The sequence below is a fragment of the Prionailurus bengalensis genome, chromosome B4 (assembly GCF_016509475.1).
Source record: "Prionailurus bengalensis isolate Pbe53 chromosome B4, Fcat_Pben_1.1_paternal_pri, whole genome shotgun sequence".
NCBI lineage: Eukaryota > Metazoa > Chordata > Mammalia > Carnivora > Felidae > Prionailurus > Prionailurus bengalensis.
The window spans coordinates 88262445-88287411 of record NC_057358.1 but is presented as its reverse complement, the minus strand read 5'-3'; the positions used below and the strand labels follow the sequence as shown (position 1 = coordinate 88287411).

Below are 24967 nucleotides of genomic sequence, written 5' to 3'. Positions count from 1 at the left end.
GCAAAAATTCTTGCTTTTTCGGATAAAGCAGAAGACTTGAAAAAGGTTTGATGCCTACTTTGAGATACTTGAGCTCTGCCCCAGGTGATATTTACCAGTTCAAAGACACACGAATGGAAATACTGAAATGCTGTAGCATAGAGTGGAGTCCCAGTGCACAAAGGCCTTCCCCAAGGGGCACCGTAGAACTTGGTGCTCCTGTGTATAAATATCAATATGTCCAAAGAGAGAGAAGCTTTATGAGTCAGGGCTACAAGATCAGCTCAAGGAACTGGCCTCTGCAGTAAAACCCTCTTTGTAGGGAACAATATATTTGTTATTGTCTCCCCACCATTCCTGGCTATGGGGTCAATTTTGGTTGTCTCCTGATTTGTATATATTGACTTGGTTTCATACAGTATAAAGGCCAATGTCAATGAAATTCATGTTTGTCGCAGAATAAACGGTCCCTGAGAAAGCAGAAATCATTCCATATTTGTGTGCTCATAAAATAAGGATCTGTGATTCATACCTGTGGGAGATCTAAATGTTATTGATTAGAATATGAAGCTCTCCTCACCACGTGCTAATGCACACCAAGTGGGTACTGAATCAAAAATAGCTTCAAAATCTGAAATCTCCCTAAAAGTCCTGCAGAATGTTTTATCCTGAAATATGATTGGTTCTGTTTTGCATACACATGTGACAAATCACATTTTCAAAAGACTGATTCAAAGCATTTTCTTTTGTGTGAATCCTTTTCCACTGCTAACCTTGGGCCTATGAGTTAAGGGATGGCCTTTATATTATTTAACTCCACATTCCCAGCACCTGTGCTAGTAAATATTTATGAATGGTCCTAGTAGAACCTGTGGCTCTCATCTGGTCCAAACCTGAGCTCCTGATTTGGAGCTACTAGGATCAGGTTCTTTACCCAAATTTTCAACTGTGGATAGGGACCCGTTAGTGGGTTGTGAAAGCAATTTAGTGTATGGAGATGAACATTTTAAACAAATTAGCCGGTGTAGGGAGTAAAGGACATCTCAGTGTGTAGCACATGGTAAGGGTAAATATCGCTTTCCAAATGTGTTTGTGTATACACCGGGTTATCAGGATCTGCCCTAAGCCAGTGGACTCTCCCCAAGAACATGGGCCAGTGCAGTGAAAGCGAGCTCTGATGCCTCATGCTATCACCCACAGGCCCAGTTTAGGAAGAGGAGTCTTTAGGCCAAATTAGAAGAACGATTACCGCTCCCAGAACTCCAGGCAGGATCTGGTTCAGGCATGCTGGTGGTAAGAAGGGGCAAGGTAGGCATTTTCCCAGGGCTTGTGGGTCAGCCCTGTTAATCAGAGGATTTCCTCAAGGGCATCCACAATGTCAGGGAACAGAGCTTGGGCCCCATTATGGAGAAAGGCTTTCTGGAGGGAGAGCCAGAAGGTTCTCCCTTTCATTTGTTTCTCTCAGAGACAGACATACACAAGTTAGGCAGCATTGCACCCCCAAATTTTATCACCCGATGCTAATCACACTTTTACAGCATACTGTTTGAGCCTGAATCCAGACTGTACGGTATTAGCACAAGAACATCAGCCTGTATACAGCTCAGGGCCTACAGGCCTCAAGTAATTTAAATGATGCCCTGAGGATCAAAGGAGAAAACAAGTTAGCATTTGTTTGTAGAGCTTTGGCCCCACAGGGAGCTTTCCCAGGAATCATGCAATCAAGATACCCCTCGACAATAACTCCTAGCAAAGAATCCAGGGACCCAAGGCATCAAAATATGACCCCATCCCCCCAAATTTAGATTTACAAAAAACTAAAGCCTGCTATATAATGGCAAGCTGTGGCAGAAACGTTGGCTTTGCCTAGAAATATCTTAAAGGATACTTCTAAACCCTCTAACTACCTGCTGGATGAGGGACTTTTCTCAGCCTCTTCCAACTCACCCTGGGGCCACAACGGCTGCCTCTCATCCTTATTCCAGAACTCTGGTTTGAGCCTGATATCGTTAGCCTTAGCTCAGATTCCCCCTCCCTGTGATGGTTCAGTGACATTTTCCCAGCATATTAAGATTTGATCCAAAGACAAATTTAGGAAATTTCTGGGGATTTCTTAACTATGAGTCTTTGAAACCAGGAAAAGAAAGGCCTCTTGAAAGAAGATATTAAAAAATAAGAGTAAGATCTAATAAAATTCAAAATATTCTTGTGTTACTTCAAAGGAAATGCACGCACTTGTAGATTTTGGTGCAGTGAGGAGGGCCCTACCCGTTGAAGGGCCACCTCAAGGAGCAGAAAGCAGCCTCCATTTACTGCTCTGTGGCTTTGGGTTTGATGCCTGTGGAAATACAGATGGCTGGCAGGAAGAAGGAAGTATGACATGACTGCCAACTTTGTGTTGCTTTTTCCAGGAAGGTCTGGGCAGGGTGGGTATGGAGAAAGGCGAGGCAGGGGAGAGCCTCTGTGGATTCCGTGAATTGCTGAGTTGGGGTGGTGCCAAGCTCTTAAAAGCCATGAGTGGCATTTGGGCTGCAGTCATGCGTCTACTCCTGACCAGCCAGTCCCAGGTGGTGTTTCATCCCAGTCTCCTGGGATTCAAGCTGTGTTGAGATTTCATGGTAGGAAGCGGGAGTGGGAACCAAAGACCTAGAAACTTCTGCCCACCAGCCTCTATCTACACCTGCTCAGGCCCTATGCGGTACGCCCCTGTCTGTCTAAGACCTGGTTTCTGCTATGAGCAAAATGAGACTTCCTGTGGCTTTTACCTTCCTCCCAGAAGGGGCACTCAGCTTCTAGCTGAGGGAGAATTCTCCTTTAATGCCTGTTTTAGACCAACCCAAAAGCTTCCCCTTCATATTATTAGCTCTGAGGTATCTTTTTGAGTCTTTGATTCTTCCCTTTAGAGTAGAAAAATGGACTTTCCTGACTAAAGTTGCACAGGTGCTGTCCTTCATGCTTCGATACCATTAGCAGCAATATAAAAAGTATGAGTTGGGGTATCTTGGGCGTTCAGCAAGAAGCCATTTTCCTGCGGGGATGTGCTGTATTCCTGCCTCTGCTCACCAGTTATCTATGCTCTACATCTGCAGTGAAAAAAGAATGGGGCTCCTAAGACCTTGATGGTCACAATTTGGTTAAATAGCACCTTATCCTTCCCAAAGGACTTGTCAGACATATTTGCATTTGATCCTTGAAGCTTCTCATGAGGAATCCAGCTGAAGAAGCATGTTCAGTGAGGTTGAGGGACTTTCCCAAGGTCACACAACTGGTTCGCTTGTGGACTGCGCTGTGACTTCAAAACCTCTGGCTCCGGGCCTGATGTTCCACAGTATACCATAGCAGAGGAAAAGGAGAATGTAGGAAGAAAGCTTCCCAGGGGAGGACAGGCATCCTGGGCCACACTGAGAGGTCAACTATTAGAAGAATGTGACTCACTGGTGTGTGTCATTGGGATCATATGAGTGGTTCGTCGGCATTAGGCAGTCATGGAGGGGTCACGTTCTTCTTAAATGACTTTGAAGTATCACTGAGGGAATCAAGACTTAGGGACATGAGTGGCATTTCTCTCTGTCTTTCTAATTAGAAGTCCTGATTTGGGAAAGAAAGAAGATCATGGGAAGTGATCAAGGTAGACCATGCCACAGTGTGAACTTTGGGTTCCTGGCCTGTGGGTTAAGATGTCCAAATGGGGACTCTGGCTGGGAATGCAGGAATCTGGCAAAGACATAGAAGAACTTTCTTAGTGGGAGACTTGCCTCAAGTTATTCTGGGAGAAATATGTCTAGGTCACACTATATACCCTAGAGAACCACATAACGAGAAAGACTACCATTCTGGAGGTAGAACTTGGGAATTATGAGGAGAAGGCAATAGGCAAGAAGATCATGGGTGCTATTTTTTTTATAACTTTGTTATTTACGAATATACTTTGGTAATAAAGGTGAACCTAAAATTTTAATGTAAAGAGGTTAAAAGAAGTCCAAGGTATCACTGATAGGAAGGACTCAGCCCTGAATTTCGGCCATAAAAAAGCATACCATTAAAGCAAAATGAATGGGGAAAGCCAACACTTGGTTATGTCTTTAGATGGAAGCATGTGTGCTAAGGAGAAAGTACGAGCATTCGTCCATCTGTTCATCCACTTAGCTGGTATCTACTTTACGTGCACAGTGTGCCTGCACAGTTGTCCACAGGAGGGAATAGCAGTGAATAAGACCAAAATGCCTGCCTTCATTGAGCTAATGTTCCAGGACAGGGGTGGGGGGAGATGTAAACAAGTAAACAAACTTAATAGGTAGTTTCAAATTGTGTTATGTAAGCACCATGAAGAGCTGAAGCCTGGTCAGCTTGAGCGCTCAGAGAAGGCTGGGAGGACCTGGGGGAAGAATGGCCCAGGCAGAGGGGACAGCAAGGCCCCCCCTCACCCCCCATGACGTGTCCAAGAGCCAGCCAGAGAGATGGCATGAGGAGAGCACAGTTTCGTGGTAACGGATGTCAGAGCGGCGTGCAAAGATCAGATCACACGGGGCCTTGTCGTTGAGTTACGTTTTATATGGAAAGCCAATGGGGAATTTTAAGCTGAGGAGTGAGGACTGTCCGTGAAAAAAGAGAAGTGGTTGTGGGAGACTGGCTAGCAGGCTGCTCAGCCGGTCTGTAAATACAAGCAAACCTCTCTCTCTCTCTCTTAAAAAAAATAAAAAAATAAAAAAAATCACAGAACTGACCCTGAGACGAGATGTGTTCGCCCTGGAGGAGTCCTGTAGTTGCTACTCGTCAGAAGGGTGAGAGGACACCAGTGTGCCTGTACAGGGACCTCTTGAGTTCAGATGTTCAGAGAATGCACAGAGCAGCGCCCAGCCAGCTAAGACCAGAGGCAGGCGAGGGACGTGCCTGTGGGTGAGGCATCAGCTGCAAACTGCACCCCTGAGACCCGGGAAGCAGTCCGGGAGAGCAAGAGAGCGCTTTGTTTTTTGTTTTGTAAATCTGTGTAGAACAGAGTAAAGCCGCTGCCTGAGGTACATGGCATTCATTGATTTGCTCACTTTGTCAGCTATTTGCTGGGCACTCGTTATGCATCGGGCACTCTCTCCAATACCAGGGATGCCACATGTGGTGAGATGAACACCTCTGTCCGCACAGAACTTAATGGGGGAAGGGGGTGCAGGGGAGCAGTAGAGAAAAGACACATCAGGAAGTAAAATACTTTTAAGTGTTAGATGGGGGTGGATGGCAAGAACAAAAATAAAACAGAGAAGGGGAATAAGAAAATTGGGGGAGGGGAGCAATGTTAAAGAAGGTCATTTCATTACTTGGCTTTTATTTAGAGTATGATGGGTAAATCATTGGGGGGTTTGAGCAGGGTAATGACGCTATCTGACATTTTAAAATAATTACTCTGGGTGCTCTGAGAATAGAGATAAAGGACAAAACTGAGCGGTTTTTCAGCACCTTCGCCGCCATCACCCTGATCCTGGCACCGTCTGCTCTTACCTAGATAATTGCAGGGAGGTCTGGTGAGGGGATTGCAATTGCGTGGGCAAGAGAAGGTACTGGACCTGTTTGTTGGAAAGGGAGAGGTGACAGTATTTGGCAGAATGTCAACAGACAAAGCCCTCAATTCATTGCTGTTGTATTTGCCTCTTACTAGAAGATCAGGTGGGGGAGGAATTCTAGGCTGCCAGCAAGGAAAGCCGTCAAAAGGTGGAGGCTGGACGATGAACACGTATGGCCAGGGGGTCGAGCGACGGAACCATGGATGCAAAGTGGCCTGAGAGCCCCAGCGAGAGAGGAGAGATAGCTCACAGTGGGAGTCTCTGAGGAAAGATGTCCTTGGTGCTGGGGAGCCTTAAGGAAGATCATCAGGAAGTAGGTTGGGAGTTATGAAGCCAGGATTCCAGAAGGATCATTCACACATGTAAAATTACTGAGCATAACAGCAGGGGAAAGAGTGGGAAGCCACCTGTGAACCTAGGGGGGAGTCATCAGGGAGGATGGGAGAGCATCCTGACGGCGAGGCTGGGGGTGTGTGAGCAGGTGGAGGGGCTGACTCAGTGGCAGCAGGCCTCGGTCTGGAAGGGTGAGTGAGGTGGGAGCAGTCACTGCCTCCCTCTTACCTTAGGAGTCACGGGGCGTTGAAATACACCAATGGTGGGGCGCCTGGGTGCCTCAGTCGGTTAAGCGTCCGACTCTTGATTTTGGCTTGGGTCCTGATCTCAAGGTTCATGAGATCAAGCCCCGTGTCAGGCTCAGTGCTGATAGCGCTGATCCTGCTTGGAATTCTCTCCCTGTCTCTGCCCCTCCCCCACTCTCTCACTTGCTTGCACTCCCTCTCTCAAAATAAGTTAACATTAAAAAAAAGAAAAGATGGGGCGCCTGGGTGGCTCAGTCGGTTAAGCATCCGACTTCGGCTCAGGTCATGATCTCACAGTCTGTGGGTTCGAGCCCCGCATCAGGCTCTGTGCTGACAGCTCAGAGCCTGGAACCTGCTTCGGATTCTGTGTCTCCCTCTCTCTCTACCCCTCCCCTGCTCATGCTCTGTCTCTCTCTGTCGCAAAAATAAATAAAAAAATAAAGATAAAAATAAAATAAATTAAAAAAATTTAAAAAAGAAAAAAAGAAATATACCCGTGGCTGACTGGATGGTTTAAGAAAGAACTTCCCAGATCTGCTCTCCAATGGAATGGGCTGATGCTGCCTGTTGCACTGCTCCCAGGACAGTGACTGTCCAGAACAGTCAATTCCATGACAGAGACCAGGGACCAGTATGAGGTATATTGTTACAGCAGGGACTCCTTGCACTTGAAGTATAGCTGACTTAGTAGTGCTTTTCTTTCCAGTAGGTCTGGACCCGTGGTGCCTTGTCTTTTCAGCTTTGCCAAATCAACATTGCAGAGGAAACCATTACTTTAAAAAAAAAAGTTTAATGGAAACGTCTTTGCTTAATGAAACTTGCCTCCACTTAGGGAAAGCCCTTTAATTCAGCCCTTTTTAAGCCTTGACTTTTTTTTCTCTTCTTTCTGTCAATTGGCCTCATAAATATTCATTAAGGACTGACTCAAAATAAGAGTTACTCTGAAAATCCTTCCTAAGCCTTTCAGTTTTGCTTTCTTGTAACAAGTAATTATTTGAATTATCATCTCTGGTCAGTTATATTATGGTAGAAACTAGTGAATAGTTGGTATTTGGAATCTTTAAATTTAATCAGGATTTGAGAAATCATGGGATCTGATAAGAAGGAATAGAAATTTTCTTTAAAAAATTTTTTAAATTTATTTCTTTTTGAGAGAGGGAAGGGGCAGAAGAGAGATGCTGATAGCAGCAAGCCAGATGTGGGGCTCAAAGTCGCAAACCGTGAGATCGTGACCTGAGCTGAAGTCAGACACTCAACCGACTAAGCCACCCAGGAGCCCCAGGAATAGACTTTTTTTTAATGTTTGTTTATTTTGAGAGAGAGAAAGAGCACCAGCAGAAGCGGGGCAGAGAGAGAGGGAGAGACAGAATCCCAAGTAGTCAGCACAGAGCCCGACCCAGGGCTCGAGCCCAGGAACTCTGAGATCATGACCTAAGCTGAAACCCAACAGTCCCAACACTTAACTGTCTGAGCCACCCATTTTCTATTAATTTCTATTTCTATTTCTGGACGTTTTCTATTTATTGTACGTCCCAAGTAACTCCCTTTCTTGGAGCTCAAACTTCAAACCATTGTCCTTATCTTGTGTCCCCCAGCTGAGAAGGGCAGAAGCCAGGGCTGAGCTGGAAATACAGAGTCTACAGCCTGGACCATGAAGTACCATGCAATATGAATAGCAAACAGGGCTTACAAATGGGTAGGAACAGGAGTGGCCCCCTTCAACTCCAGACACATGTTTGAGGGAGGCCCGCTGTCCATGGGAGAGGCCTCTGCCAGGCTCTTCAGCCATAGTGAAATGCCTGCTAAGTAGTGGCGGGTCTGAGGACACAGCCTGGTGCTTCCCGCTGGCTTCCCTGTGGACCGTGTAGTGAAACAGCCACCAGTTTTGTCCCCACATGGGCACCTTTTGTTCTTTTGCCTCTTTTTCTCTTGTGCCAAAAAGACCTTTTCTTCAACCAATGCCTGCTTTTCTCCCACTGACAGGCAGATAATAATGGTCTCATCTCAGACTTTTCAGCTAGAATGAGAAATCCCCAGAGCTGAGCCCTGAAGCCCCCTTTTTTTGGTGTTTTCCGGGGAAGTTAGAGTCTAGCTTTAGGCCACTAAGATGGTCTGTGATTCTGGGAAAGTCACTTAACCTTTCTGAGCCTCAGTCCCCTCGAATAGGACATTGCAGAACCTAGGAGACATTTGAGACGTAGCACCAAGCCCAGTGTGAGGCAGGTGTTTGGTAAGTCATAGCAGCTGTCATGATTGTTGGCGATCACTAATTTATACAGACTTTAATCAAGCTGCCAGTCTGGACTCTTGTTTTATTCTTTATTATACCAGACTTTCACTGTGAAAAAGGAAGTCCGCCTGCCTGTATATGATGACCTGTGCTTAGGACCCAGAAAGGTTGAGGGGGTGAGGGTGTTGTACTTCTTTATTGGTAGTTATTCACCCTTGTCATTTGTTGGTGACAGCAGGGGAGAGGGCTCTCACGTGATTGAAAACCAGTAATGGCAGGAACAGAATAAGGCTTTTTGAAAGTTTCGTTTCTAGTTTTAGTATTTTTGTTGTTTTCAAAGATGAAAATAGAGCAACTAAAATATTAGAATTTGCACTTGACCCTGTGGGTGACACCTCCAAGGTTAGTGTTTGTCTTTCGGAGCTGTAGTAACACAGACTTCATGCTCCTGAAGGTCTCAGCCCTGAGAGGATTTGATTGCCTGGGCTTTCGGGGGATCTGAGAACAGCTCTGTGGCTGCCTTTTCAAGCCTGTTAAGAGTGCTCTTAGCCTATCTGTACTGAACTCTAAGTAATTTCCAGTCACTGGGGCTGGAGGTGCTGCCTTCTGCCTCCCATTTAATCTCTGACTCCTGGATCTTGGTCTCCAGGCCCCAGTCCCTCTCCTGGCCTCGTCCCCAAGCCCTGCTCACGCCCACTTTAGAGCCTCTCCCAGGCCATTTCCCTCCTGTCCCTTGAGCCATATGTCATCTTTAGAGTCAAGCTAGTTGCTCAACTGATTTTGAATATGAGCAATGACACTTGGTCTATAGTGGTGATTCTCAACTTTGGCTACACAATAGAATCACCTGGGAGCTTAAAAACAAACAAAAAAAATCCAATGACTGGCTCTCATCCCCAGAGGTCAGATTTAATTGCTCTGAGCTGTGACATGGGCATCTGGATTTAAAAAAAAAAAAAATTTTTTTTTAATCTTTATTTTTGAGAGAGAGAGAGACAGTACAACTGGGGGAGGAACAGAGAAAGAGGGAGACATAGAATCCGAAGCAGGTTCCAGGCTCCAAGCTGTCAGCACAGAGCCCAATGCAGGGGTTGAACTCACAAACCACGAGTTCTTGACCTGAGCCAAAGTTGCTTAACTGACTGAGCCACCCAGGCGCCCCATGGGCGTCTGGACTTTTTAAAGCCCTCCCAGGTGATTTTGTGTACAGCCAGGGTTGAGAACCACTGGGCTAAGAACTCATTCAGTCCCCAAGCTGAGTGTATTCTAATAATAGCTCTATTTGCTCCCCAAGTGACTTGTATACCACAGCGTTTTAAATAGTTCATGTGTGGGGCGCCTGGGTGGCGCAGTCGGTTAAGCGTCCGACTTCAGCCAGGTCACGATCTCGCGGTCCAGGAGTTCGAGCCCCGCGTCAGGCTCTGGGCTGATGGCTCAGAGCCTGGAGCCTGTTTCCGATTCTGTGTCTCCCTCTCTCTCTGCCCCTGCCCCCTTCATGCTCTGTCTCTCTGTCCCAAAAATAAATAAACGTTGGAAAAAAAAAATAGTTCATGTGAGTATAAAAACATCAGAGTAGCTGTTTCCACCTCGTGTTAACTTGATAGATTTGGGGAAAGGATATAGTACGGTTTTTTTTTTTGAAAATTGAATTTCTAGAGTACATCTGGGCTCACGTGATGGCTGTACCAGCAACTGGCATGTGCCGGGCACCGTGCTGAATACTTCGTGATATCAGCACGGTCATTAGCCCATGTTCATCTTCAACCCCACCAGTAAGTTTCAGTTTCCCCCTCTCTGATTAATGAGGATCCTGAAATCCAGAGAGGCTCACTCGCTTGCTCAGGGCTGAACAGGAAGCCCAGGCACATCTGGTGCCAAAGCTTCACTGGTCCCTTGGGAAGGAGCACCTTACCTAAATAACTTCCCTGGAAATAAAGGTGTCCCGGCATTAGCTTTGGGGTTGAACTCTTTTTGAATTAGATTGCATTCGTTTGTGTATCAAGAGCTTCCATAAATTTGATTGCATGCTCACTCCCAAGTTGCCTGTATATATCCAAGATTAGGAGCCCATTTCACAAATTAGTTTTCTCTGTGCACTCAGCAGACATTACTTCCGAGAAGCGTCTTGTTTCTAGCACCTAGCCTAATAGAAGCTACCCGGTTTTTACTTAGTGTAATACTAATACTTCTTGGAGGTAGTGCTCTCCCCATTTTGCAGAAAAGGGAGCTGGGGTACCAACTATTAGTTATCTACGAAGTATTAGTAATAGCTACCACTAAATGAGTACTTCCCAAGTGCCAGGCTCTGTGCTCAGCTCGTTACATCCTCTGTGATGATCATTTTACAGATAAGGAAACTGAGACCAAAAAAGGTGGAGCTACTTGCCCAGAGTGGCATAGCTAGTAATCAAGTGCCACATTCCTTTGCTTTTTGTTTTTTAACTTCTTATGAGCAAAATTGCAAGACACAGACTTCATTTTCTCTCCTGGGTTAGCCTGGCCAGCCTCTGCTGTGTATGTAATGGCATTTGGACAACCATGTCTGGAATAAACCACTGAAGCATAAACTGGCTTTTCTTTCCGTGTGTCGAATGGCCATTTAATAGCTATTGTGAAACAAAGAATTTTCTGCCAACCTTGAATATCACACGGAGGTCAAACAGGCTCTAAATATTCCTTCTCCAGCCATCCCATTACGAGGCTGCTTTGGTATAAACAACCCCTGAAGGTCAGAACCGGCTCCTGGAGCAGTTTCACACTCCATCTGCCTCTGAGCTCTGCTGTTTTCCAGCTCTGGGTTAAGGACAAGACCCTTGTCACTGCTGCTGGGGCTTCACTATCGTACAGGCACGAAACACCCAGGACAGAAACCCACCTCCCCTTCTTGCCGATTACAAATATACCACCTTATCCTCTCCCTCTGTGAGTAAACACACACTTGATATCTTCTGATTTGTTAATTACATGCACAAACGTGCGATTCGGTAAGAAGAAGTCCAGGCACAAAGAGGTTGGCAGTGCGGTGAGTGATGGAGGGAGTGTCAGGGAGAATGAAGAACCCGGTCGCCTGTGTCAGGGCAGCGGGTCACTGAGTGCAAAGCTTTTTTTGTAAATGTTGTTTATCCCCCTACAGGGCATACAAAACCATTGAGGATGATGACCTGAAGTTTCCCCTTATATATGGAGAAGGCAAGAAGGTAGGCATGTGCACTTCCCCCGGACTGAGAGAGCAAGGCTCTGTCTCTGCACAGCCCGTGCCAGTCTCTGTGTTCCACTCAGCAGCCTGTGATTTTATGGCCTTGACAGCTTGGAAGAATATCGCCTTCCATCATCCTGCAGGCCTCCTGTCTTGAGGGTCTCCAAGGAGTGGCAGGGCTGGGGGAGGGGAAGGGGAGCGGGGAGCACAAGGGACCGAAGTCACTTTTGTGAAGATAACATTCTCCTTCTCACATCTCTTTTCCATAACGTCTTAACGGTGTTTAAACAGGACCGCATCCACAAACGTTATTTCTTTGTATTTCTGACACCAAGCCACGAGGCAGGCAGAGCCGGCGGTAGAATATCCATTTGGGAGCAGAAGCAGCTGAGGGTCTGAGGTGCAAGTCGCTCAGGCAGCCACACAGCCAGCCAGGGGTGGTAGGACACGTGGAGCCATGGTCGTCTACCTACTTCTAGAGCTCTCCCACGCCACCATGGGAGTTCAGACTCTGCAAGGCTGCTGCTCCACTTGCCCCAGGCAAGGGGACCCAAAGCTTCACTTTGATGGAGCTTGGGGACCAGAGCCCAGGCTGAGCTAGCTAGCAAGGAGCGTTCGCCATGTGCTCCCAGGGCCCCGGTCGGAACAACACCCTCAGCAGCAGGCACACTGTGGAGAAGGAAGGCTGTCCGCCTTGGTCCGTGAGTAGAGCGAGGCTGGAGGAGGTGGCCGTCCTGGACTGGGGATGAGGAAGCTTTGAAATGGTTTCCCAGTGAGAACAAACTGCTTCTGAGGCACTGCCTTCTTCCTCTGAGCACGAATACACTTCACCTCGGTGCTGAGAGCTCCAGTTAGATGTGAAAAGTGGTTCACATTAAAAAGAAACTTCCACTGAATTTTTCCAGTATTCGATAGGATTTTTTTTTTTTTTGAGGATGAAGTGACTCCTCATAAAAACCGAAGGATGCCTTCACAGGCAGGTGTGGGCATAGGTGCATGTGTGTGCACGGGCATCCAGCCACACACGTGTGAGAGAGCACGCAGGTTTTGGTTCGCGGCTCAGGGTAGGAATGATGTCAGTACAAGGAGATGTTTCATGGAGGGGAGTGAAACATGAACATCGATTCATACAGGGACCAGTTTTCAAACGAACTTTCCCTGTTCATGGAAACGGACCACCTTCCACCTCACCATCCCTGGTTGAGAATCATGACAGGAAAGGATTCTGTTCCTGATAGTGTTCCAGTGATTCTGTCCCTGATAGTGTGCACCTTTCAGTAGGATGGGTACCGTGAATGCACATCTCTCAGCCCAGTGACCTGTGCCTGCAGCTACGGCTCTTTGTGGGGCTGAGATTCTCAGTATGACCCTGCTACACCCAGCGAGTTCCAAGAAGCTGAGAGCCACCTCCTAGTATCTTTGTATCCCTAGTATCTGCCCAGCCCGGTACCTGACAATAAATGCATCAGTATTGAATAAAGTTGTCAGTTATGTACAGTATACTGGCCTCCATACCAAAGGACAATGGACTAATGTGTTCTTAGAAGATAATCAGAATAAGATTTAAGCGAGCAGGGGCTTTCCCCCTTAAGCCGATGTTCCTTTCACCAGGACATCATGTTCTGAAGCATTTCAGTTAATTAGGGCCTGACAGCTCTGTGATAGGCAGCTGGCAAGTTCTGTCATTGTACCTGATGGCCTATTTAAAAGCTGCTGTGGCTCCAGTCTGTCCCAGACTTGCTCCATAGTAAAGCAGCACAAGATCCCTGTCAGCGGACCCTTGAGAAATCGTTACAGCTGTAACCTGTCAGTTCCATCTAGATCCTTTGCAGGGGTTTTGTCTTTCCCGTCTGCATACACCTACCCAAAAGCTCCAGAATACTTTCACTGCCGTAACTTTTCATTTTATTTCTGCCAATGCTTTTAAAGATTTGTGTGGGTAACACCTACATGCTTTGTAAACAAGTTCAGTAACTAGCAGAAACATCAGATTTCTTTAGACAAAAACGCCCACCTGTGCTTTTGCAGCCAGAGAAGCTGCCATTGCAGTGGGGAGAGTGGAGGGGCCTCAAGGGACTCTGAATTTTTGAATTCAGGATTGAACACTTCTTAGCTAGGAGGGAGCCAGCCGATCCAGCTCCCCAGCGGGGCAGAGAGTTTCTCCTGCAGCCCACCTGACCAGAGGACCCCAGGCTTCACATCACGTGTCTGCATTTTACCCCCTCTGATTTGTGCCTTTAAAAAAATAAATCATGGTTTCATTTCCACTTAAACCTGCCCATCTACTGATCCAAAACCTACTCCAAAATCCATAGCCTTTTTGGAAAGACAGGATGAAGATGATGGCAATATGGTAGATTGTAATGTTTCTTAGCCTTTGTACGTTAATCTCATTACCCAGACAGTAGAGTGAGGATTCACGCCTGGGTCTCCCCATGAAACGACACTGGATATATTATTGACGATCCAAGCATTAGGCCATTGGCCTCCATTCTACCGAGAATGACTTTCATTCCATCCCTCTATTTGCCCATCCCAATGCTGCTCATCCTTCTGCTCAAAAATGTAGTGCCACCACCTCCAGGAAACCTTCTCAGCAGAATTTTTACTTCCTCTGAATTCATATAACCCATGGCTTATGTGTCTTTCAGCCCTTGGCCATATTTTACATATTGTTAGACACGCATCTCTTATCTCCCTTTGCAAGGTCCTTTATAGTAGGTACAAGTCCTTAGACATTTGTGCCCCACAGCATGGTGTCTGTACATAGTAGGTGCTCAGGAAATGTTTGGGTAGATCAGATCTGTGGCATCCCAGAAGATAAAAGGCTGACTGTGCAGCCATTAGTAAAATAGTATTATTTCCTTAAAGCATTCAGAAAACTGTTCATTTATTATTCGGAAAGCACAGGTGATGAGTTCTCAACCCTGAGGTCTCTTTGTACTTATAAGAAAGTGACATTTTGTTCCTCTCCACCCAGAGGGACTTGGTTGGGGATGTTATGCAGGACAGGTGACAGAGTTGCAAAGCGTTTCTTTTCTGTACCATAAAGCATAATATATGAGCTTGGGCGGTGGGGGGCGGGGGGGGTGAGCTGCCTCTGCTTTTTTTTTTTTTTTTAAATCTTTTACTAGTGCCTGTCAGGGACTAGAGACATGGCAGATATACTTGCAGGGTGGGTGTATCCCAGACGGACGGATGGATGGACAGATCGTGTTGGATTTGATTTGAGCTGATTTCAGGGGCTGTAGACATCCCACATGTATTGATTTAGTTTACTGGCTGCCCTTCCAGCCTCTACAAAAGAAAGCCAAAAAGAGACAGCAGCAACCCATTAAACTTAAGGTAATCAGTAGAAAAACCACTCCTTAAGTACATAAGTGACCTTGGCGAGCCCTTCTTTGGAAACAGCTACCCCCGTTAAGTTAGGAGCAGGAGGCCTGGAGAGGGACAGAATGAACTGGAAAATTAATGCATCTCTCTTGGCGTGTGGCAGCCACATTACAACAGGAATGCTTTCTCTGTATGAGTGTTTCTGATGACCCTCTGCTTATACTCCTAGGCCCGAGTAATGGCAACTATTGGAGTGACCAGGGGACTTGGGGACCATGACCTGAAGGTGCATGACTCCAACATCTACATAAAACCATTCCTGTCTTCAGCTCCAGAGGTACTACATGGGGTTTTTGTTTCTATTTTGTGCAAATATTTTCTACATGATTCCTCCCATGACTTGCACCCCATACCCAGACAGTAGCCACCTTTCGTCACGTGTGCTTCTGCAGTGTTTCTTTGTCCCACTCCATCCTCACTCTGACTGTCCTGCTTCATACCCTCCTCACTTCCTGCCCAGGTGGTTGTTGCATAGCCACCGAGTGGCATTTCCTGCCTCCTCGATCCATCCCACGTATTGTCGTCAGGCCAAGTTTCCTAAACAGGCATTCTGACCCGTTTGCTCAGAAACTATATCCCGGGGCTATGAGAATGAAGCCCAGACTCCGATGGTTGGCACTCAAGGCTTATTATAATTTGTCTGACTTTCTAGACCAAAAATTTGATCTTTGTTCCCCCCTAAACTTGCCAGAAAGAACTTGCTGTGTCCTTCCTGCACATGGCCTTCAGTTTCCCAAAGTTGCTTAAACTATTCCTTCTGACTAGAATGTCTTTCCTCCCGTCTGCAAACATCCAAATTCTTTTTTTCTCTAGGGTTTAACACATGCTTCTCCTGTGGAGACTTCCTGATTTGTCCCTCCCCCATCCAGAAATAATGTCTCTCTCTATACTGAGACACGTAAAGCAGCTACCTTTTAAGACATTTCCACTCTCTGCTTTTATATCATACTTGTTCACATATATACTTTATCCCCTTATAGATTTTAATTGCCTGCAGAACTTGTATCATTCAGCTGATGTTTAGAGAAGTTAACTGAAAAATAGGTTGTCATATCTTTGGTTAAAAGATTTTTTTTTTCTGGGGCGCCTGGATGACTCAGTCAGTTAAGCATCCGACTTGGGCTCAGGTCATGATCTCGTGGTTTGTGAGTTCGAGCCCCACATCGGGCTCTGTGCTGACGGCTCAGAGCCTGGAGCCTGCAGCCTGCTTCGGATTCTGTGTCTCCCTTTCTTTCTGCCCCTCCCTTGCTCACACTGTGTGTGTGTGTGTGTGTGTGTGTGTGTGTGTGTGTGTGTGTCTCACAAAAATAAACATTGAGAAAAAAAAATTTTCCCCTCACCTGAAACTGTTAAAAAAAAAAAACCCAAAAAACCAACAACACATTTTTCTTATGATATGGGAAACATCCAGTTTTGTTTCAGGGTATATCTTTAGAAAACATTTTGCTTTTGTAACTTACAGAGAAATCTAAGTAATAGTAGGTTAAGGCTCTATTGTTTTCACTAACAAGGAGGCTGGAGTTTGGTGGCTACTACTGTTTGGTGCATCACTTCCAGCGTGCCAGGGCGGGCATCTCTGCTTCTCTGACTTTTCCTTCATGGTTGCAAGATGGTGAATGTGAGCTGCAAGCAGCTTTGAGCATAACATCTTCAGGCAAGGCAGGAAGAGAGGGGGCAGGCGGCCTGTCTGTCTTCACTTGTATCTCGTTGGCCAGAACTGTGTCACATGACCTCCCCTTGCTGCAAGGAAGGTTGAAGGAGAGAGCTTTGACTTTTCCAAGGGTTATAATAAAGGGGAGCCAGGGAGAGGTGAGTCGGGGACCAGTGGTGTTTGCATTCTGTGCAATTACCTGTTAAAGCAACGCCTTGCATCAGAAATGCCCAGAATGTTTAGATATGGCTCCATCTGCATGTTCTTCCCAAGGGTAGGTGTTGTTTTACTTTTTAATTTTTTTAATGTTTATTTATTTGAGAGTGGAGGCGGGGGAGAGAGAGAGAGAGAATGAATGGGCAAGGGAGGGGTAGAGAGAGAGGGAGACATTCAATCTGAAAGCAGGCTCCAGGCTCTGAGCTGTCAGCACAGAGCCCAACATGGGTGGGGCTTGAACTCACGAACCACAAGATCATGACCTGAGCCGAGGTCAGATACTCAACCAACTGAGCCACCCAGGTACCCTGGTAGGTGCTGTTTTACTGAAGCCTTTTTTTTGTTGTTGTTGGAGGAAACCAAAACCCACCCAAGCTAATTCAAAAGAGGAGGTGTTTGTTGCAATATTATTAGAAGAGATGTTTGTGGCGTCCACAGGAAGAACTGTTAATAGCCAGCCTTTATGGGAGAGTGCTTCTGGAATCAAGGCACCCCTGGAGAGCCTCAGCAATGGGCTGAAGGCATGTCACCTTCATGAGGGTGTTCTGCCCTTAACGTGGCCAATCAAGTTCCATGTGTCTCTGCTACCAGTCAACTCAGCTTCTCACTCTTGATGACAGATTACCAGAGAGGAATCTCATTGACTCAACTAATTTTTTTTTAATGTTTGTTTATTTTTGAGAGAGAGATGGGGAGAGAGAGAGAGAAATGTGTGTGAGGGGGAGGGGCAGAGAGAGAGGGAGACCGAGAATCCCAAGCAGGCTCCTCACTGTTAGTGCAGAGCCCGACTTGGGGCTCAAACCCACAAACTGAGATCATGACATGAGACGAAACCAAAAGTCAGACACTCAACTGACTGAGCCACCCAGGCACCCCATCGACTCACTTTTTATACCAGGCCATGAGTGACTTCCCAGCCTATAAATCACCCCTTCACGTTGTCTTCTCCAGAGCCATGGGCAGAAATAGCCACCAACATCCACCCCTTTGGCAGGGCTGTGAGCAAGGGGGTGGTTCTTTTAGAGTCTTTATTGCTGAGGCTGGCACTCAAGATACATCTAGCCACAGGAGGTTAGGAAGCCACTGAGGGGGATATCTCCAATAAATATAAGCCGTGGAAGATACACCCATTTCCTGATATCACCCAGGATTTCATGTGAGGTCAGCCTGGTGGAAATAATGACCATTTGTCAAGAACCCATAGATGTCTGTCTTTTAGTCCTCACACCAATTCTGTATGATGAGGACCAGAATCCAAGGCGTCACTGAAGTGTCCAAGGCGTCACTGAAGCTAGTGGATCCCTGACCCCTCTATTCTGGCCAACACCAGGATCCATGAATTATTGCCGGAGGAAATAATTTCCTCTGCCGGCCAGAGGAAAACAATAAATACTAGACTCATGGATTCTATATTTTCCCCCTTGAGAGAGAGGCACTCATCGGACATATTAATGGCGCCATCACCTTTTTCTTTGCAAAAGGGACAAATGAAGTATGACTCATGTTCTTGGGGGGGGAGCAGGGGGATCCTCAGGGAACACTAAATAATCACATTGCTTCTTTTTTTTTTAATTTTTTTTTTAACGTTTTATTTATTTTTGAGACAGAGACAGAGCATGAACGGGGGAGGGGCAGAGAGAGAGGGAGACACAGAATCTGAAACAGGCTCCAGGCTCTGAGCGGTCAGCACAGAGCCCAACGCGGGGCTTGAACTCAAGGACCTCGAGATCATGACCTGAGCCAAAGTCGGACGCTTAACCGACTGAGCCACCCAGGCGCCCCTCACGTTGCTTCTTAAAGCAGAGTGAAAACCTCCTTCTCACCCACTTCCACAGATACCTATGCTTTCTAGATAAAGTGAGAAGTTTGGTTTGGTTTGAAGGAGAATGATTTCTATGCAGATTATAGATCTCTAATCGTTCTGTTACCATGGCTCCAAAAAAGAGGCTGTAGGTTTAAAACTTGGGCATGCATGGAAGACTGCCTGGGGACTGATGAAAAATCCCAGTTGGTTGATCAGAAACCTCATGTCCCTTATCTAGAGTGATGCTGGTTTGCAGGGAATTGGGTTGAATGGTTCTGCCTTGGTGAGGGATTGGGCAGGTGGGCATGTTTGAAAGGAAACCGGCCACCTCTGGAAAAATGTAAGTGCTCTTAGAAAAGTTGTAGAGTTTGCTGAAATGTCATTTTTATAATAACAGTAACATCTATTAACTTCTTAGTCTGGGCCAGACAACTTACTGTGTGTCTTACACACAGTATCTCATTTAATCCTCCACAACAACCCTATGGGGTACATATGATTAGTGTGCCCATTTCACACATTGGTAAATTGCGATGCAAGGAAGCGAAATAACTCCCCCAAGGTTGTACAGTTATTAAGTAACAAGATGGTACCAGGTCAGTCTAATTTGATGCGGGTCTGTAGGGGAGAGAAGCTGAGTTCAAAGGCATTTCTTTGGACAGTGTCCAAGGGACCCTCTGAGTCAAGGTTCAAGGGTCTCTGAAGAGAATCTTTGTCCTGGGACCTAAGTGGCTCAAGTTTCTCAAAGAAACACTACTGGCCTTGGACTGAAATTGTAGAAAATGATGGCGTAGTGGAGAAAGTCATTGGGACAGACAGTAATAGCCTTTAGCGTGCCAACCTGTCTGTGCCAACCTGGGCCAGACAGAATTGTGCAAAATAAGATTGTGCACGTATAATTTAGCTTAATGGGTATGTAGTGTAGATCCCAAGATTCCTTTGCACGAGATTAAAATCGTTGTACGTTTTAAATGCTTCCAGATGGAGGGGCCTTAGCCAGAACCACGAACGGGGAGGGGGAGCTTAGGGGGAAGGGGCGGAGCATCTGGAGTCAGCTACCATGGAGGAGTGTGGAAGGCCGACACAGGAGACCCCCCTCACTCCCAATCTCGGGCAGAAACTCCTCTTTCTTAGGTGGTAGTGATAAAGTCAGACACCAGACAGTGGCTAGCAGGCATCTTTTGGGGAGCGTGGAAGCCGGGTAAATGTATCAAAACCATCGAATGAAGAGTAACTACCTCCTTTCCTGCCTGCATCCCCTCACCCCCCACCCCACGCCTACCCTGGCTTTCTAACTGTGACTTCCTAAGAACATTCCCCTGCTATGCTGCATCTTTGCCAAGCATGGGTCTTTATTTCACATTTGGTTTCTAAATTTCAAATCCAGCTCAGTCTGGTAATTTTAACAGTTGGGGAGAAAATGTGATTTAGTTCTAAGTAAAAAGTCTCCAAAATCTTCTTGGAAATCAGCATTGTTCCCTTCATCATTGTAGCTCCTAATTCGATTTGATGAGCTAAATAAAAATAAGACAAAAACATGTGTATCAGATTTATGTAAAAAATGCTCAGGGGTTTAAAAATTAGAGAAGGGTTTCTAGCCAGACACATTTTCGGTTTCACTGAAACACAAGGCGCTGGAAAAATCTCGAGTTTGCCAAACCCAAAGAGTGGCCGCCAGGTTTGCTGAGCCTCCCTCCTGTCTTCCAAGGTCTAAGGCAGGGATTTCTGGCCGAGAACTGAATTCCACCAGAGGCCCCCGCCAACCAGGCCTTGGCCTGACCGTTGAATGTGGGGGCGTATTGACTCTCATCTGGTCCACAGCACTGTGTTTTCTCTGTGTCACAGTATGAGATGCAGCCTTTCCTGAGCAAGAGAAACAGCCTCAGCCAGGTCTCCCATCTTCCTGCTCAGTGAAGCACATCAAAGTTCACCTTCCTTATACTATCCTGAAAGAGTTCAAGGAGGGAAGGAAAGGATCCGGGAACTCAGGCACTGGAGCCCGGACTCGCAGCTGCCTCTCTTCCAGCATTTCTCCTCCCCGCCCCAGTCCAGCGCACTTCCTGCTGTGCTCTTACTCAGGCACCTTGGTGAAGGTCTGCAGCCTAAACCTGCAGATGCTCTCTGCTCCGTGGCCCTTTCTGACCTGTAGCAGGCCCTCCCTAGAGTTAGCCTTCCTCTTCATGTTACTTGCTTTCCCGCCTGCACTCCGGGACTGCCTTGAGCCCCCTTTTGGGCCCTTGGAAGAACAATGTCTTTTTCTGGGTGGAGGCCAGTTTGCAAAGCCAACCCCCGTCTTCAACTCTGCATCACCCCCCTCCCGCCCCGCCCTCCCTGCCAGACTGAACCACAAGGAGCCCGGTTTTCTCTAGGCTTCCTTATTCTTTTCCCTGGTGTTCAAGATTCCTGTCAGCGGGTTTTTGTAATTGCAGATGACTCATTTAGCTCATTCTTTTCTTCATCTAGATATTTTTTTCTTTCATCTGAAACTGCCTTCTCCAAGAGAAGGAAGACCCTAGACTCCGGTATCTGAATGCCCACGTGACCTGCATTATTTTAGTCTGCCTTCCCCTTCCCTCAGGTGAGGTGAACATGCCTGTATTCACAAAGTGCTAGGAAAAGCAAGTAAGAACATCTGCGGAGGGGCACCTGGGTGGCTCAGTCGGTTAAGTGTCCGACGTAGGCTCAGGTCATGATCTTGAAATGTGTGAGTTTGAGCCCCATGTTGGGCTCTGTGCTGACAGTCGGGAGCCTGGAGCCTCCTTCGGATTCTGTGTCTCTCTCTGTCTCTGCTCCTCCTCCACTTGTGTTCTCTCTCTTTCTCTCAAAAATAAATAGACTTAAAAAAAAATCTGTGGAGCTGCCTGGTACTAGATCTGGTGCAGGGTCAGAGATGGTCAGGAAACACTAGTCTTCCTTCCCCGTCAGCTTCTGGAAGGCTTTACACTTAGGGATTCCCAGTAGTCACTTCCATATTAAGAGAGAATGACTGTCTAGTTTGAGCCTCCCCTATTGTCTCCCATGAAAACATGAACAGTATTTAAGAGCTCATTGCTGGGGGCCGGCACCTGGGTGGCTCAGTTGGTTAAGCTTCTGACTTCGGCTCAGGTCATGATCTCACAGTTTGTAAGTTCGAGCCCCACGTCGGGCTCTATGCTGATAGCCCAGAGCCTGGAGCCTGCTTCAGATTCTGTGTCTCCCTCTCTCTCTGCCCCTCCCCTACTCACACTCTGTCTCTCTCTCTCTCTCAAAAATAAAAATAAATAAACTTTTAAAAAATAAAAAGAAGAGCTCATTGTTGACAGCACCTTATTCTTGGTAGCTTTTCATACCCCAAGCCAAAGTCCCATTTTGGGAAAGAGCCTGTTTTATTGTATTGCGTACTTTCTGCAGTCTGAACAATGTATCAAAAACAGTCTCAGTGCATAATGAAAGGGGAAAAAGCTGTACTATATTAAGTGAAACAGAATATGATTGTATATACAAAGAGTGTGATCATAAGTTGGTAGGAAGTTACATGCATGTGTAGACAAATACATGCGTGAAGGAAATTTAATAAAACAGTAACAGTAATCATCTTCAGGTGGTAGAGTAGGATAAACTGGTTTTAAAAATTCCCCTCAAAAATACCTTGGGAGGTGGTGTGATGTGGAACTTAAAACCTCAGACTGGTAATTAGTCTTGACTTCAAGCTCTGTCTCTTCACTTGCCAGCTGGGTGACCTTGAGAAAGGTACTTTACCCAAATCTCTGCTTCCTCTTCAATAAAAAGAGGACAGGAACTCAAGGAACAAATTAAATAACATATATAAATAAAGTACTTAACCAGAACGTGGCATAATAAGTATTAGCTCCTAGCTCCTCTTAAGATCACGAAGTTTCACTGGCTCTATACGTAGAGATCATGAGTCCAATAGTGTTTATTGATCAGCACACTAGGGAACAGGTCCTCGAAAGCATTAGGAATTTTGGGACAAGTTGGAATGGGGGACTAATAGAATAATCAGCCATAAACCCTGTGATTCCTGCTTCCTAAGAGAAGAGGGGAGTTCAGAAGAGGGAGACAGGACTACCTAATCGAAGAAGGAGGACAAGAATAAGAAGGAACCAGGAGTGAGTCTGTTATGAAGTAAAATCTGCCTTATGGGGTCACTGGGTTTGGAAGATAGCTTGAAGGGCTATTGGCTATAACAAAGCTAATTATTCTGGAGGGCCTGGAACCAAACCCAAGGCAGTAGGTAAGGGCTTTAGCAAAGAGAGCAGCATGATAAATGTTGGGGTGGGGGCCTGTCACAGCACGTAGACAGGGGTGGGGGGGTGCAGAGAGGCAAACAGGGTGACCGCTGTAGAACTGAAACTGTAACAGGAGGACAAAAGCTAGGGAAGGGACCAGGAAAATGAAAAGGAGGTACATCCAAGAGACATTTTAAAGAAACAATGTAATGAAAACTGATGGCAGACTGGATTTAGTGGATGAAGCGGGGTGAAATTTTCTAAAAATTAAAAATAAATTGTTCTCTAGCCTAAGAAAAGGGAAGAATGCTGTTTGTGGAGGTCCAGAGAGGAAAACTAATTTTATACTTTTTTTTCCCTCTGAGTTTTCTGAGCAATTAAAAACATAGATACAGGTGCCTGGGATGAAACTAACTTTATAGTTAGTATAAAGTTAGACCAGAAACCATGGTATGGATTTCGGACCAGAATGGACTTCTTATTCTTGTCCTCCACCCCCCCCAGATTAAATGTATGCCCTGGATAGCTGTGGGCTCTCCTCTCCCCACCCCACCGAGAGTAGTCTGCCTAATATTTACCTGCTAGAGGACAGGAGCAAAGGGAACAGGTGCTGCGATGGACAAGTCGAGACCAGGGAGAAAACTCCAGGGGACTCCATGCCCCATCCCCTCTCCCCAGCCCCACAGAGGGAGAGGGCCTAGAAGCGACACATCACAATATAATGCCTTTGTGCCCTCGGGGACTGCAAAACCAACCACCCCGGAACATGGAGTCTTGATGGAACAGTGTACTATATGTCTTTGTATGCTATTGCCTTTCATGGTTCTGTGAGTTGAACGGGTTCAGCTAGGTGGTTCTCTCTGGGAGTCTCGCACAGCACAGCTGGATGTCAGCTGGAGCTAGAGGGATCTGAAGGCTAGATGGGCTGCAAATCCAAAGTGGCTCCACTCCCATGGCTGGCAAGTGAGGGCAGATAGCAGCTGAAGAGTCAAGCTGAGGCAGCTCCACATGGCTTCTCCATGGGGTTTCAGCTTTTCATAGCATGGCAACTGGATTCTGAAAGAAAACATCTCGACAGTAAGTGGTTCAAGAGTGCCAAGCAGAAGTTATAGGACTTTGTAGGACCTGGCCTCAGAAGGCCTAGAACCATCACCTCTGCCACATGCTAGTGGCCAAGGAAATCACTAAGGCTGGTCCACATTTGAGGAGAGGGGAATTGGAATCCACCTCTGGAAGAGAGGAGCAGTGTGCTTGTACAGGGAGGGCCGGGATTGACAGTGCCCATCTTGGAGGCTCCGTACCACACCCTGCCTGTAGAAGCTCCCCCCACCGGGTGCCTGGGTGGCTTAGTCAGTTAGGCGTCTGATTCATGATTTCAGCCGAGGTCATGATCTTGCAGTTCAAGGGACTGAACCCTGCATCAGGCTCTGCACTGACAACGTAGAGCCTGCTTGGGATTCTCTCCCTTTCTCACGTGTTCTCTCTCTCTCTCTCTCTCTCTCTCTCTCTCTCTCTCTCTCTCTCTCTCTGTCTCAAACAAACAAATTTGGGGGGGGGGGGAGAGTGCCCTCCCTGCTGTGAAAACCTGAGGATTAGAGAAATAATCATCTTTCTTTCCCGTGCAAACTAATAATAAGTTGATGAGTTAACTGTTTAGCTAATTACTCAACAGAGGTCATCTAGTTTGCAGAATGGAGGCAGATTTACAAAGAAGCTAGTTAAACATAAGTTATCAGGGCTCTTCACTTGGACCAGTCCTTACTGAGTTCTGGTTGTTTGTAAGGCATGAAGAATGTTCTAGGTAGGGGGGAGAAGCAAGGTTAGAGTCAGGAATCATTTCTTTGTAAACATTTCTCAAAAGAAAGAGACCTCATTTTCCATGGTTTAGTAATTTGTCTCTGTTTCTTCTCTCTTGAATGAAACACATTAGTATCTATGTTTGTATTCATAATTATTTCTGTATTCAGTTTTTTTAAAGAGAGCTGTGAAGATTGTAAATTTCAGCCTCAGAAACCACAGATACTCTTACAAAGGAAAAATGAGGAGTTCTACCTAAGGATACTCTGATAGTCTAGGACAGTGGTATTTGAGAATTTTCTTTTCCCAGTTTTATTTATTAATTTTTTTAATTTTTTAATA

The 24967-nt window shown here is 46.2% G+C and overlaps 1 protein-coding gene and 1 long non-coding RNA gene across 4 annotated transcripts in view; one reads left to right on the top strand and one right to left on the bottom strand.

Moving 5' to 3' along the window:
- PPM1H (protein phosphatase, Mg2+/Mn2+ dependent 1H) overlaps positions 1 to 24967 on the top strand; it is a 261881-nt gene that overhangs the window by 204482 nt on the left and 32432 nt on the right. For 2 of the 3 annotated variants that reach the window (XM_043564781.1, XM_043564780.1), the window contains exons 7-8: positions 11473 to 11536; positions 15098 to 15205. In XM_043564781.1, coding sequence (XP_043420716.1) covers positions 11473 to 11536; positions 15098 to 15205 — 172 coding nt within the window. Of the gene's footprint in view, positions 1 to 11472; positions 11537 to 15097; positions 15206 to 21062; positions 21167 to 24967 lie in introns of those variants that run through there. The other variant, XM_043564783.1, reaches the window with a different exon arrangement.
- Positions 19932 to 24207, bottom strand: LOC122473928. The gene is made up of 2 exons (XR_006294743.1): positions 23407 to 24207; positions 19932 to 20113 (listed from the first exon to the last, which is right to left on the bottom strand). It is a non-coding gene; the product is annotated as an uncharacterized LOC122473928 (long non-coding RNA).